Consider the following 14,671-nt stretch of genomic DNA (forward strand, 5'->3'; position numbering starts at 1 on the left):
AATGTATAATTCATATAATTCATATATAATATATAATTCATATATATTCATATATATTCATATACAATATATATTCTTTATATAATATATTCTTATATATTCATATATATAGTGTATATATATTCTTTTTCAGATTCTTTTCCCATATAGGTTATTACAGAAATTTGAGTAGATTTCCCTGTGCTGTACAGTAGGTCCTTGTTGTTTATCTATTTTATATATAGTAGTATGTTTATGTTAATCCCAAACTCCTAATGTATCTCTCCCCTCCTTTCCCCTCAAGAGGACTTTCTTAGCTACCACTAGCATGATAGCCTTTATTCCATTAGTGACTGTTATTTCTTAAATTTATCTGTTTATACTACATTCTTAGAAACTATGGTTATCGCAAGACAGGCATGGGATCCCACAGGGCCCCAAATGAGATGGAATTTGATCAGTCTCCATTTTACACTTGAGGTAAGGAGATTTTCTACCTGAATACCCATTCAAACCTGCTTCAGCCATGCTGTTTTCTGCTAGAAGCTGACCATATCGTGCTCAAATTCCTAGCCTTTCTGCAGTTATGACTATGTGACATATTTCTGGCTAATGGGAATCAGAAGTACTGGAGAGGACTTTAGTTCCTGAGAAAAACCTGGCAAAGTCTTGTGAAGAAAATACTTGACATTTTCTTTGCCACCTTATTTTTCTTGCCAAAATATAGTGCCCAGAAGTACAGCACTCTGATCTGCCACCTTCTAATCTTCTTTGTGCATTAAAAAATGAGTTTGGTAGGCGTTTCTCATACTCGTGATTCACATAGCTGAACAGATAGACCACACAACTCATAGGAGCCTCTACTCTGAACAGTAACCATGGAGACCAAGCACCTCGGGATAATATAGGTATTTCCTTTTCCCCTTTTCACAGTTACCCCACTATCAGGACAGAAGTTTCATTGAAAAAGATGAGGAGAAAAATTTACCATATAGACTACGATATTATTGCAAGTCTTTTTTCTCTTGGTATAGTCAAGGGACTCTCAGTCTTGAAATGACTCAGATCTGGGATTAGGCAAGGTGCTATGACTCTAATGTTATGATATTAATGTTACTTCTCTGTCATCAGATTTAGAATGTATTTGCTTATGCAAAGCACATAGACCTTAGTTCACTTTGCATCTACCTGAACCTATACATTTATCCTCAATAATGATTTCAGTAATCTCTACAGATGTTACCATTTTAATGACCACTCTACCCTGCTGTGTATTATAGTAAGTATGCCCAATTCTGTTAAGTAACACAACTTGGCCTCTGCCAGTCCAGATTCCTTCAGTATCTTTGAAATTAAGGAGCCCATTTTAATGTCCAGCAATTCTATCAATATTCTTGTCATACAAGAGTTAGCCACTGCAACACTTATCAAAGGTTTAGAACACTTCCAGATCCAATGTGTCTTTCAGTATTATGGCAAAAGATTATCTTCTGGTTACAAGTGATACCAATTTGGTTATAAATCAGTATTCTTATTTTCAAAATCACAGTAAATTTCACATAACATATTTACATGCCTTTTTTTTCCTCCATAAGCTTTTGGATTCCTTTATCTATGATATAAAAAGGAATTTCTTGTATCTCAAAATTGTTTGGTCTAGTACACTATGAAGTACATATTTCAGTAAAACCATAGAGGAGGTTAAAACTACTTCCATCTATCTCAGCTAGCATATTGAATCCAAAATGTCTGGTAAATACATCTATCTCACTAAATTCAGTCAGATATAACACTGTTTCTCTCTGTTTAGCACCCTTGGAACCCATTCTCATACATTTTCTCCAAGTCTTCAGTGATATGGATTAGCAACATATCGAATTTTGCTTGCTGCATAAACCTTTACATCCCACAGCCTATAAACAAGGATAACTTGGGAACGGGCATGGAGATATTGGACTGCTTTTGGGTGGCACAACATTGATATTCATTCTCCCCTTCCACATTAATCTCAGAACCCACTTTTAATAGGAACAATCACATGCCCTAACTAAAATAGTACCTTTCCCTCTGCATCTGGGTTTGTCACATGATCAAGTCCTGCCAATGAGAGGCATAAAGAAGTTGCATGGCCTTCCTGAGAAGTTCCTTAAAAACTGGGGTTCACTCTTCTTCATCCTCTTCTTCTCTTGTTGACTAGGAATTAGAACTAGGACAATGTAACAGTTCACTAAAGGTGGGGAATAGAAAAGTAATTGGACCCTGGGGTGTTGGTGACCATGGAGGACCCTTTCCAAGTTTGGATTACCTGTTTTTGGACTACTTTTAAGTGAGATAGAAAATAGTTCTATTAGGTTTTAAATACTGTTAATATCTTTTCCTGATAATGCAGCTAGACTTAATCCTGTTTCATGTTTCCAGGTAAATGTTTTGGTAGGGTTGTTAATGGGTCTTCAAGAAAGACTGAACAACCATAACTGCCAGGAGACCAGGAGATGGTTCTGTAGGCAAAGGAGGCTCAGTCAGACTGGAGAGTACTTATCAAAGCTAGTGCTTTTCAATAGGGGTGCTAAGTATAATTCAGGTGAGAAAATTTTTCTTTGTGCAGGGTTTTCCCTTTTTTTTTGTTTTTGGGCTGGAACACTATTTTTATTACAACACATTTATACATCTGCAGGAAGAAGAAAAAAGTTTTTACCCTCCGTTAAACAGAATGGCTTACCCCCCCTGCCCCGCCCACATCACTTGATTATGATTATGGTTCAACAGATGCATTTTTCAAAGGATCATTTACTCATTAAGCCTCAAAGGAATTCTGTAGCCATTCCTGGTTACTTAGTAAATTCAAAATATGTAAATGCATGTTTCGTCTCTCTTTTGTGATGCTTTTACTACTCCATACTTCAAACCTACCCTTTCCCGTACTGTCTGAATTAGTGAGGTCCTGCTAAACACCTAGTAAATGGCTACGCATAACACAGACACGCAGAACAAGGAAAAACATACACAATGTAGAGGTTTAAAAATTAAACTAAATTAAAACGCTAAACAATGGAAATACTATGCACCAATTTCAAAGTGTCCTCTGAGGAGGCCTGGATTCACAGACAGCCCAGGAACAGGCTGGAAGTACAGGTGGACCATTGAAACAGGGCAGCGCTGTGTTCATCTGTTTTGTATACTGGCCAACTGGAGGAGGTCTCTTTTGAAGAAAGGGTTCCTCAGTAAAACAGTGTGAAAACCATCTCTGTGCAGACTTCAAAAAGCTACGTATGTCAGCAGACGTATAGCTGCCAGCCTTTGTCCGCAGTCCTTTAGTAGGGATAGTGTTTCGTGATGTGCGTATAAATTCCATTTAGGGTGAGTTGTTTATCAGGAGCCATCGTAATTGCTTGTACGATTAATTGTGCATAGGAATAAGGTGGCTTTGAATCATCCTTTGGGCTGTCTCCACCTGAAGCTTCCTTCTCATTTTCTGGCTGTTGAGTTGTCGGCCATTAAATTGAGGTCGGATGGTATCACACGGCCCATTTTGTACCCTGAAGACCCTGCTCCCCGGGGGCTGGATGGACCGGAGTTCGCAGCCCTGATGGTTCCTGTGGGCGAGGGGAGGGGGCTGATGAGGTGGGCCGTGGCGTCTGGAATGTTGATGGTCAGCGGCGAGATGTGAGCCTGCACGGGCTTCACGGGGGATTCGGGCGCTCCCTGTTTCTCCCTCTCCCTCGCTGGACAGGGCAGTGAACGTGATCTTGATGTTTGTGCTCGGGAACCTGAACGTGCACACGCGCGGCAGCTGCAGTGGCGGCGCCCCGCGCCGTTGGAACACGCCGTCCACGCACACGCCCTTCTTGCCGAGGCAGCGCACGTAGAAGTCGCCGCCCGCGTCGGGCCCGGGCTGCGCCGACGGCTCCGGGGCCGCCCCGCCATGGCCGGCGCCGCCGCCGCCGCCGCCCGGGGGCGCGAAGATCTCGAGGTGGCGCCGCGAGACGAAGCTCGAGTGGCCCATGCTCCCGTCCACCGAGCCCTGCGACGAGTTGCGCCCCATGGTCACCGAGCGCTTCTTCATCAGGTACTCGAACTCGCGGCCCTCGAGGCGCGCCACGGCCCAGCCGCCCGGCGGGGACCCGCCGCCCGCGCCCCGGCGCCGGCGCCGCCGCCCGCGGGAGGCCCGTCCGTGCCCGGGAGCGCCGCGCCCGCTGCCGCCATGGGCCTGCCAGGGCCCGGGCCGCCTTCCGCCGCCGCCGCCGCGGAGCTGAGGCTCCCATATTTTTTAGAGCGTTTAAAATCACTCATACCCAGGTGATAAATGCCAGTAGCGTCCCCAAGTCAAAGGACCTGCACATGTTTACGGAAACGCTCTGAGACTGGTGGCGCCTCCAGCTGAGACCTACTGCTGTAAACCATGTGTATCTTTCCATCAGTCCTGGTTCCAGTTCTTGGTGCCCTGTTCGTTTTTAACATTTACATAAGAGATTTGGCAAAATTACAATTCAACTGGTGGTGTAAGTTTTCAAGCCACAGGATTGTATGTTAACTTTTATTTATTCCACTTTCAACCCTGTGGCTACGAGTGACAACAAATTCATTTAGCACAGCATAGAAAAACCTTGATTTTCTGACTCTGCCTGAAAAAAAAAATTAGAACTTTGAATTTGTCATTTTATTTCTGGAGCATCCCAGCGCAATTAGAGGCCATCGAGCCATCTCGTAGCCCTCATGCTCGTCATATTGTTTTACAGAAATGGATATTGGGTCCTTCAAAGTCTTGCCATCAAATGGGCACTTAACGCCAGGTGACCACAGGTGAGAGTAAATAAGTTATCTGTTGGGCCAGAGAATGTTTACAGTTTAGAAGTTATAATCTTACCACCTCAGAACCAATCGAACAAGAAAAGTAATGCCAGATTTATTCTTTTAAGTATCAGTTGTCTGCAACTAGTGCCAGCTTCTGAATCAGTGTTCTTGGTTGCAACAAACAGAATTCCCTCGAGATTGTCTCTGATAAAAAGTAATGACTGAGGGCACGGGATGGGGGGGGTGGGGAAGGGGAAGCTGGGATGAAGTGAGAGAGTAACACTGACATATATTCACTACCAAATGTAAAATGGATGGCTAGTGGGAAGCAACTGCATAGCACAAGGAGATCAACTTGATGCTTGTGATGACCTAGAGGGGTGGGATAGGGAGGGTGGGAGGGAGGCTCAAGAGGGAGAGGATATGGGGATATATGTATGCATATAGCTGATTCACTTTGTTGTACAGCAGAAACTAACACAACATTGTAAAGCATTTATACTCCAATAAAGAGGTGAAAAAAAAAAATAATGACTGAGAATGAGTCTTAGAGACTATGAAGAGAGGAACAATTCCTCAGTTATACCACGGAGGTTGCTTCAGCAAAGAAACCCCATGGAGGCAGCTTAGCCCAGTACAGATACATTAGCAAGTCCAATGATGCTGGGAAGGGGACTCAAAAGCTTCACCATCACCATTCCTAAAAATAGATTCCATTGGGTGCCCACTTCAGTTGATTTCCTTTTGAGCTGGCCTCACGTGGGTGTGTTTGATAAAATAATTTTTGCATTATGACCACATGTTTTTTCAGAATCCTTTTTTCAAGCCTATGCTTGGGGTAGATCACTGCTGTTCAACATCTTCACGATCTTTGCTAGCTAGTTAGTGATAGTGCTTATTTTCATGTTTTAACTGCTTTATTATCTTTTAAAAAATATGTAATGCTTTGATTACTGTGTAAGTTGAGAAATTTTCATATATCAATGTCTCATTTGTATATTTTCCATGTGGATTTTTGTGCCTTTTTTCCCCACCAAAATTTCACTTGTAGTGTTTCCTGAATTTTTAATTAAAATTTGCATATTTATTGAGTCTATAAACCATTCTTGTCATATTTGCTATAATTATATTGCCAGCTCTTCGTGTTTCCTAATTTATTTCCCATTTTTATTTTTCTTTATGATATTTTCCATTGATTTTATCCTGAGCACAGGATGTTATTCTATTAAATGATCAATTCTTTTTCAAGGTCCCCATTATTGTCATGGATGATTCCTTTAATGTGCTCTTGAATTTTATTTCTTAATAATTTAGAATTCTTGTGTTATGGTCTAAAATGAACTTGGTCTCTGGGGTGGCTTGGTATGCTGTTTTTACCCTGCTTGGATATCAGAAATCTGCTGGTAACTTGACTTGGGTGACTTCTATCTCCTTTTTCATGCTCTGGAGCAGTTATTTTATTTATTTATTATTATTTTTTTTTTAATGGAAGCTTCTTTATTTATTTATTTTTGGCTGTGTTGGGTCTTTGTCTCTGCGCGAGGGCTTTCTCCAGTTGCGGCGAGCGGGGGCCACTCTTCATCGCGGTGCGTGGGCCTCTCACTGTTGCGGCCTCTCTTGTTGCGGAGCACTACGCGCAGGCTCAGTAGTTGCGGCTCACGGGCCTAGTTGCTCCGTGACATGTGGGATCCTCCCAGACCAGGGCTCAAACCCGTGTCCCCTGCATTAGCAGGCGGATTCCTAACCACTGCGCCACCAGGGAAGCCTGAGCAGTTATTTGTTTAATAAACATTTTCTATAACATTCTAAGTGCATTTGGTTCAGATATTCTTTGTGAAGATAATTTTTTGTGCATTTTCATGTTTTAACCATTACTATTGGAGTCAAATTTGGTACCATAATTTTAATAGAAAATCAAACAAATAGAAATTTAAATATCTTTTTAGTGGAGAGCAGTAATTCTCAAACTTTAATGTGAATAAGTATCACTTGATAGATATGCAGATTCCTGGCTACTTCTCCAAACATTCTGATCCATTCATTAGCTCTAATTCTGAGCGACCTAAACTTTTGCATCTTTAACATTACAGGTAATTCTTAAATTAGAAGAGTTGAAAACTATGTCTTGAGAAATATGGGGATAAATTTCACATATTCTCTTATAATTGCTATCTCCTTGTATAGGTTATTGTATCTTTTATCTCATTCCTAATTTTGTTTTCTTGTGTTTATCTTTTCTCTTATTTAGAGTTACCAGGAATTATTGCTAACTTTTCATAAGTACAATTTATTGTATTCATTTTTATTTGTACTACATTCTATAATTTACTGATTTCCTTTGTGGTTCTTATTATATTATCCTTTATATAAATTTGTTTTGTTTTTCTCAGTTATTGAGTTGGGTATTCAGTATACTTGTTTTATTTCTGCTTAAAAATGAAAATATTGAAGGTCATGTTTTTGAGTATGCTGTTTTCATATCCCATGAGATCTAACGTGGTATTCTAATTTTAGTTATTTTGTAAAATTCTGGGATCATAGTTTTGAATTTTATTTAATACAGTGGCATTTAATAGTTTTTCCCTAAGCTTCAATTGCTTATTAGCCCTTTGTTAATGGTCCTGATTTATTGCATTATGGAAAAATATTCTAGTTCATATGATTTATTTTTTCAGGAAATTACTGATGTTGCCCCATGGCTTAATATGCCATTCATTCTTTCTAGTGGCTACTTGAAAAGAAAAGTTTTAGTTTTTTTTAAATAAATTTCCAAGTTTACCATATTATTTACATTCTTTATATCTCTGTTTGTCATATGCATATTATGCAAAGTTTTTTAAGGTATAGTTAAATCTCTCACAAAACTGTTTCAATTAACATCTTATTTGCTTCCTATGAGTTTTTACTGTATATAATTTGAATAATTTTTATTTGGTTGTAAACTTTCTTAAATATTATACTATAAATTCTACCTTTTCATGGCATACAAGCATTCTTAAAATCCATTAAATTATTGAACTTGGTTTCTCTTGAATTCTACTTTGTCTAAAATAGTTTTCCTACTTCTACTTTCTTTATGTTGATATGTGTTTGATAAATCTCTGCCCACCATTTTATTTCTAACATTTATTGGTTATTTTATTGTAGTTGTGTCTCTTATAAGCAAGAGGTTAAAAATGAAATTGCTTGTTAAAACTACCTCTTACTTTGGTTTTATAACTTAAAATATATCTTACCTATATTATTTCGGTAATTAAATTATTTTTACTTCATTATGTAGAACAAAAATTTAGTGGACTAATTTCCTATTCTCCTCTCTCAGTTTTTTTTGTTTTGTTTTGTTTTTTGCTTTTTGGTGTGAAAATGTAATCTCATTTTATTTTTTAATTTTTAAAAAAATTTTATTGAAATATAGTTGATTTACTATGTTGTGTTAGTTTCAGGTATACAGCAAAGTGATTCAGTTATATATATATACACATATATGTATGTATATTTCTTTTTTAGATTATTTTCCATTATAGATTTTGTTTTGTTTTTTCTTGTTTGTTTGTTTTCCATTATAGTTTATTACAAGATATTGAGTATAGTTCCCTGTGCTATACAGTAGGTCCTTTCTCATTTTTCGATAGTATATAATATGACCTGCTTTTTAAAAAAATCATAAATTACCACTTTTAAATCATCATTTTTACATTGCATATCTTACTGTGGGCAATATTGTTTTATCTTTTTAAGCACTGCTCCATCTTAAAGAGCAGCTTCTTACTCTAGGCAACTGCTTCTTTCTACACTCCAAACACGTCTTTCCAATGGGGATGCCGTTTGTAGTGTTTTGTCTGGATAATCAGAGTTGATTTGCATAGCAGTTGGCCCCTGATTAAAGATAGGCTAACCTGAGTCCTTCCTCAGAAAGTTTTGGAGCAGAATTGTGTCAAAAGATAAAGTAAATGATCTTTTACATTTCATATATAAAATGTATTCTTGTGGTAAACAAGTGGGTTATCAATCATGGGAAGAGCGAAAACCTATGTTTCCAGACTGTCAGAAGATGCCAGTCTCAGGGAAGAAATATGACAAGCAGAGAGAAGCAGAGACAGAGAAGAAAAGGTGGTCCTGTTGGTGTTTGGACCCCCAACTCCTGATGTCCCTGACCTCCAGCTGTTTTTCTGACCTTCCTGAGGTTGTGTTGGCCATCCAGTCAATTCTCTAGACTGAACAGGAAAAGAGTGCTTCTGATCAGGGTCAGCAGAGGTTGAACAGTCCTCTACATCCTTAAAAAAAAAAAGAAAAAAACCTCACAAATAACCTGTTGGTTAAAACCTTATATGCCCAAACCCAATAACAGACAGGAAGCAAAGCAAAAAGATATATTCTACTTTCTGTTAAACAAGTACACTTTTCTAACAACATAGGGCACTTTGGTCAAAAGTGGGCTTTTCAGTCTTTTCCATCGGCTTCATAGAGGAAATTTATTCTAGGTTTTTGAGAAATATTATGAGAGTACTATTGTTGCTTTTTTCCTTTTTTTTTTTTTTACCTTTTCTATGTAGTTAGCATATATTAAAGGTAATCTGAGAGAGGACATTTTAAATCAAATACTATCACATGCATCACATCTTGTTTGTTTGTTCATTCATATAGTTGCTTCAGCCTGCAATCCCCTTATCCCATTCTCCATGTATATTTAGGCAAAGCATATACAGTTTAATTGCTTCTCCATTTATTGCACTGTGTAAAGAATCACCCAAGTGAAATGTTATTATTTTACTTCTTAAAAAGCTGATGGATTGAAGAAGTTTAGTTAGGATTCATATGAAAACATACTAAGAAAACTGATTAGGTGAACAGAATTTGTTCATCCCTTAATTGCATTGAAAACATTTCTGAAAATAAGGAAGAGCAGCTCTGACCTTAAGGAAATCCTACCAGAAGTGCCAGGGTAGTTTTATTTGAAATGCAACCTTTTCCAAAATTGATTCATTGTAGTTCATCACCATTTGATGTATATGATGCAGTTTCACTAAGCACAAAGCACTGTGTCATTTACATTCAGAAAAATGTGCCATATTGTAAAAAACTTGAAGCCGTGATTGACATAGATCTGAGTTCTATTATTAACTGCTTTTATAATAGCTATAGCTTAATAACAAAAAATAAAGATTAAAGAAAAGTAACATCTGATTTATTGCAGTGTGGTAAATGGGAGGTACAATCTCTAAGAGGAAGACATCACAGATAAGTTATTGGGGCAACTTTGATAATTAATTTCCAAAATCATGTAGCTCTTGAAAATTGCTAAAAATATAATATCTTAGTAAAACATTACATAAAATTCATACCTGCATAATTTTTACTTATTTTCTGTGATTTTGAAAAGTGAAGACACAACTTATAGGAAAGTTAATTTATAAGGCCACAACGATTATTAGGACCCAGTTGGGGAAATTGTTTATTTTACTATTTTGGCTTTCTAAGCCAAGTGTCCTTAACTTGTGTTAAATCATTTAAGAGGTCCTTGAATTTGACAGGGAAGAAATGCATCTTTATTTTCACTCATATCTAATTGAAATTTAGGTTTCTTCCTTTATTATTTAGGCGGCATATTTCAATAAGATTAGCAGTATCTATGATTTTGTTACCGACAGAAATTATAAGTATTTTTATAACATAAAACTCAAAATACTGTTACACTTAAAACTACTTCAAAGTTATAGTAAACTACTTACTATATTTTGTTATTTAATGCATTTATAAAGCAGCACATATATTACTATACCACAAATTCATTTTCTAATAATATTTTAATGCCTGAATCTCAAAGTAAAAAGTTTTATTTATTTATAATTCTATGTATTTTTATGCATTTAAAGACATTAAAAGAAATGGTCCATGAATAATAACAGAATGTTAAGAATCTTTTTTGAAAACTCATGAAAGTGAAAAAGTAAGGAAAAGAAAGAATAGTAGAATATAATTTTTTCCAGGACCATTTCATTATTCTTTCAATATTTCATCAAAAGGGAATGAAATTAACATTTTGAAAGAAAAAATATATTATGGGGGCAACTATATTTCCTGGTTTGCCTGGGATAGTCCTAGATTTCCTAGGGTGATTATTAAAGCATTCCTTTTCACGCTCCAAAGTGTCTTGGATTGATGATAAATGATACCAGCATGCTACATATTATGTACTCAAACTCACTAGAGAGAAGGTTTGGCATTGATTTAATTTAGAGGATTAATAAATGGAATGTTTTCCCTTAATTTTTTTTCCAAGATCTTCCATTTCTTACATGCAAAAAAGCAACCGAATAATAAGATTTATTACCTTTGACACTCAAAATACTGGAAAACAAAGGCAGAATCTCAGTAAATGTCTGTTTAATTAAGAGCTGTCTTAGGTAGAAAAGGAATATTCACTGATTTATTCTGCCTTGCCTCCATCTCTAGTTTAAAGTACCGCACACAACAACCATAATCTAAAATCTAGAATAATCATAAAAAGGCCATGCAGATAGGGTATGGCCTATTATTCACAGTGGGGTCTTATTCAGACATCTGAGAAGCAAGCAGGCACTACTGACTTCTTAGCATAGATTTCACGTAAGAAAAAATGAGAAATGAGTCCTAAAATACATATGAAAAAATGAATACTGTATATGAAGGAAAAAAATTAGTGTAAAGGTACAGAATAGGATAGCAAGAGTTCATGATATAAATAACAACTTTATCATGCTAATGGATTATTAGACAATTTCCATGGAAAGCAGAATAAACAATTTATGCAACAATGGTAACATTTCATTGCCAAGAAAAAGAAACATACAATGGCAGAGATTGGCAAGAGTTGACACAAATAAGTGGGACACCCCAGTGTGCTTTTCCCCCTAACCATTAGATTGCCCTGCCCTAATGCTTGCAGGAAGAGAATTTACATGTACAATCTACTGGCTGGCTTGCCTTCAGGAAGTACATATACACCTTTGACAAGTAAATTGTAGACGCCTCTTTCCACACTTTGTTGCCTTACAATAATTTTTTGTTCTCTCATTTTGGCTTTAATCAAGACTGGATTATTCTTGTTTTGTTTCTTCTTATTTAGATATCTGCCAGCAAAGATGTTTGCTCTGTGGCCTTATTCCCTGCATCTATTTCCATGGAAATACCTAAAACTTCCAAGTGAAAATCTATATACCATGATTGCTTTAAAATTGAGATGTCTATTCCAAAGTGAAATTTCCTTTGTGGGGAACTGTAAACAGTTCTACAAAAGAAATTAGCATTATGTTATGAAATGGACTTAAAAAGCAGAGTTGTCTTTTTAAAATAAATTGTCTTAGAAAGCAAAAGTGTATTTTAAAAAATCAAAAGCAGCCACGACAGAGTGTAAATAAAATATTCTATAAAATGTAATCTGGGATATTTTGATGAAATATTGAGGAAGACAGTAGAAACATGCCTTTGAGTGACACTAGTGGTAAGCAGTTGAATTTTTGTTTTGTTTTGTATTCCGTAGTCAAATAATTAAATCCTTGAGAAACAAGGAAAGCCAAAGAAATTAGAGTGCATCACCAACAGAATAAACTTAAAATACACACCCACACAATGAAATTTGCCTCAAAATATTTGTACAGTTCACTATTGCATCCCTGGAATTGAGCATCCATCCCCAAAGCATTAGCACATAAAGTTTTCCTTAAGTTATATTTTCCAGGGCACCCAGATGAAGACATTATGTTTCTACAGTTGTGATGAGACCATCACTAGTATTTTTGATTTCTGTCTTTATGAATCATTCAATATTTCATTTGCCCTCAGCCAGGATTGCAGGCAATTGAGACTGTTTTCATGATGAGGTAAATCAAACAACTATTTCTGAGGAATAGAATTAACTGATGGTCTTACCTGTCTGATGTTTGGTCTTTCTGAAGTTTCTGGAGTCTTCCAACAAGTTTTACTACCAGACTAGGAGGAACCCTAGGGAAGACTTTGGGTTCTAAATGTATTATGACCTTACCTCCAGCAAATCTGTTTTCCCTTGATAATCAAGATCAATAACCCTCTATTTTGTGACTTTGTCCTACAACAACAGGAAGAGCTTGAACCGGACAAGTGGAAGCAATAGCCTCCAATTCACTGAGACCATTGTAGAGTCCCCTGACGGAAGAAGTTATCCTTGTGTTCTAAAACCTCCTGGGTGAACCCTAAGACAGAGAGCTGGACACAAAGACATAAATGGAAACATTAACTTGTGAGGGATTCACTAGGTATGAGAGTGAGAGGTGTGAAACGTACTTCTATTCTTTGTTTCCTGTATTCCAGGTCTGGTTCAGAGAATATACACATTTCACATAGGACAGCACCGAAATTTTATAAGATGTTATCTTCTATCTTATTTCCATTCAGACTATTTCAACCCTCTGTAAGGTCAAGTGATTTGGGGTGATAAGGTACACGGTAAGGCAGTAAATTCTGTGAGTGTTAGGCTATTGCCTTAATTTGTCTGCATGAAATTAGTTCTTTGATAAGAAACGATGTTGTGAATAAGGCATTCAGGAAACCCAGAGATGGGGTTAATGGAAGAAGCATGTCAGAAATGGAAGGAAAACCTAAATTCAGAGTAAATATTTGGTACAGTTGGGGAAAATTATTCTTCCTTTCATGATGTAAAAGATCTAATGTTTCAATTCACAATCAGATAGCTGGCTAGATCCCTAGGGAATAATAACTTTACTTTTGGTCTTTTTCACTGGTGCTGGTAAGTTGGATACTGAGTAGAGGCTGGAACCAGTGGGCCATGGAGTGGGGAAATGTTTGTTGCTACGTAGTCTCTGACCTTGCCCTCAAGGTCATGGCATCCTTTGGCCAAGCAGTAAGAAGGCTTGGGAAAGAGGTGACTGAAAACCACCAGTGTATTGAGAGTCCCCACTGCACTGGGAGCCTTTTGGTGAACATTCACATGGTGCATAATATTATCACACTCTGAATCCATTCCAGAAGTTCCATTCACATGCTTCTTTCTAAAACATCCTAGAAACCTACTCCTACGTACCAGTTTTTCCAAGTTCTTCTCTGTCCAAACAATTGTCCACCACTTAACGTGTATACATCCTGATCTTTGTCTTTTCCAGCCTTCTTCTCTTTTGCCAGAAGGATTAGATGCCATATAACTCAGCTTGGGAGTAGGGCTGAAATGCCACAACTCTTGTATTCCTATTTCCAGCATACTATGAAAGGTCTTCAGGAAGACTTTTGGTTCTTGTTGACGGCGTGTTCCTCTATCTGCAGTTGTGGCTTGAGGGAGGGGGGGACATATGGCAGGGCTAAACACAGTGGGAGCATGAACTGCTCATGAAAGGAACACACTTGTGCTTTCAGATCCTGTGCACAGTAGTATTTTCTTTTTTTTAAAAAAATTATTTATTTATTTACTTTTGGCTGCATTGGGTCTTCGTTGGGTTGCACGGGCTTCTCACTGCAGTGGCTTCTCTTGTAGCGGAGCACGGGCTCTAGGCTCGAGGGCTTTAGTAGTTGTGGCTCTTGGGCTCTAGAACTCAGGCTCAGTTGTAGCACACGGGCTTAGTTGCTCCCCGGCATGTGGGATCTTCCCGGACCAGGGCTCGAACACGTGTCCCCCACCTTGGCAGGCGGATTCTTAGCCACTGCGCCACCCGGGAAGCCCCAGTAGTATTTTCTGATTTAGTTTGAGGAACATGCCTGCTTTTTCTGGTTTATAACATCTGATAACACCCAGTTCATGATAGGCAACTCAAATTACTGGGTTACCTTGTTCTATAATCAGGTATTCGATCTCTACTAGGGTTTAGCAGCAAACTGATAATTATTTCTCTAAGGGAAAATAATTACTTGTTAATGACTTGTTACCTGGATTTATGCC

General features: G+C 37.7%; 1 protein-coding gene across 1 annotated transcript; it reads right to left on the minus strand.

Moving 5' to 3' along the window:
* Positions 1 to 2,741: 2,741 nt before the first annotated feature.
* On the minus strand, positions 2,742 to 13,999 carry LOC132376118 (uncharacterized). The gene is made up of 4 exons (XM_059941643.1): positions 13,610 to 13,999; positions 8,945 to 9,044; positions 4,326 to 4,420; positions 2,742 to 4,228 (listed from the first exon to the last, which is right to left on the minus strand). The coding sequence occupies exons 1-4, from the start codon at positions 13,997 to 13,999 to the stop codon at positions 3,377 to 3,379; spliced, it is 1,437 nt and encodes a 478-aa protein (XP_059797626.1). The 3' UTR covers positions 2,742 to 3,376.
* Between the last annotated feature and the right edge of the window lie 672 nt (positions 14,000 to 14,671).

This window comes from Balaenoptera ricei, chromosome 12, assembly GCF_028023285.1.
Source record: "Balaenoptera ricei isolate mBalRic1 chromosome 12, mBalRic1.hap2, whole genome shotgun sequence".
Taxonomy (NCBI): domain Eukaryota; kingdom Metazoa; phylum Chordata; class Mammalia; order Artiodactyla; family Balaenopteridae; genus Balaenoptera; species Balaenoptera ricei.

Bases quoted from the DNA above. Each gene is read 5' to 3' on its own strand.
- LOC132376118 (XM_059941643.1), bottom strand. From the start codon at position 13,999: ATGCTGGAAATAGGAATACAAGAGTTGTGGCATTTCAGCCCTACTCCC. The intron at 9,045-13,609 runs GTCAGAGACTAC...TTTTTTTTTAAG, and splicing joins GCCATGACCTTGAGGGCAAG to GATGTAGAGGACTGTTCAAC. The intron at 4,229-4,325 runs GTAAACATGTGC...TGGGAGCCTCAG, and splicing joins ACCAGTCTCAGAGCGTTTCC to CTCCGCGGCGGCGGCGGCGG.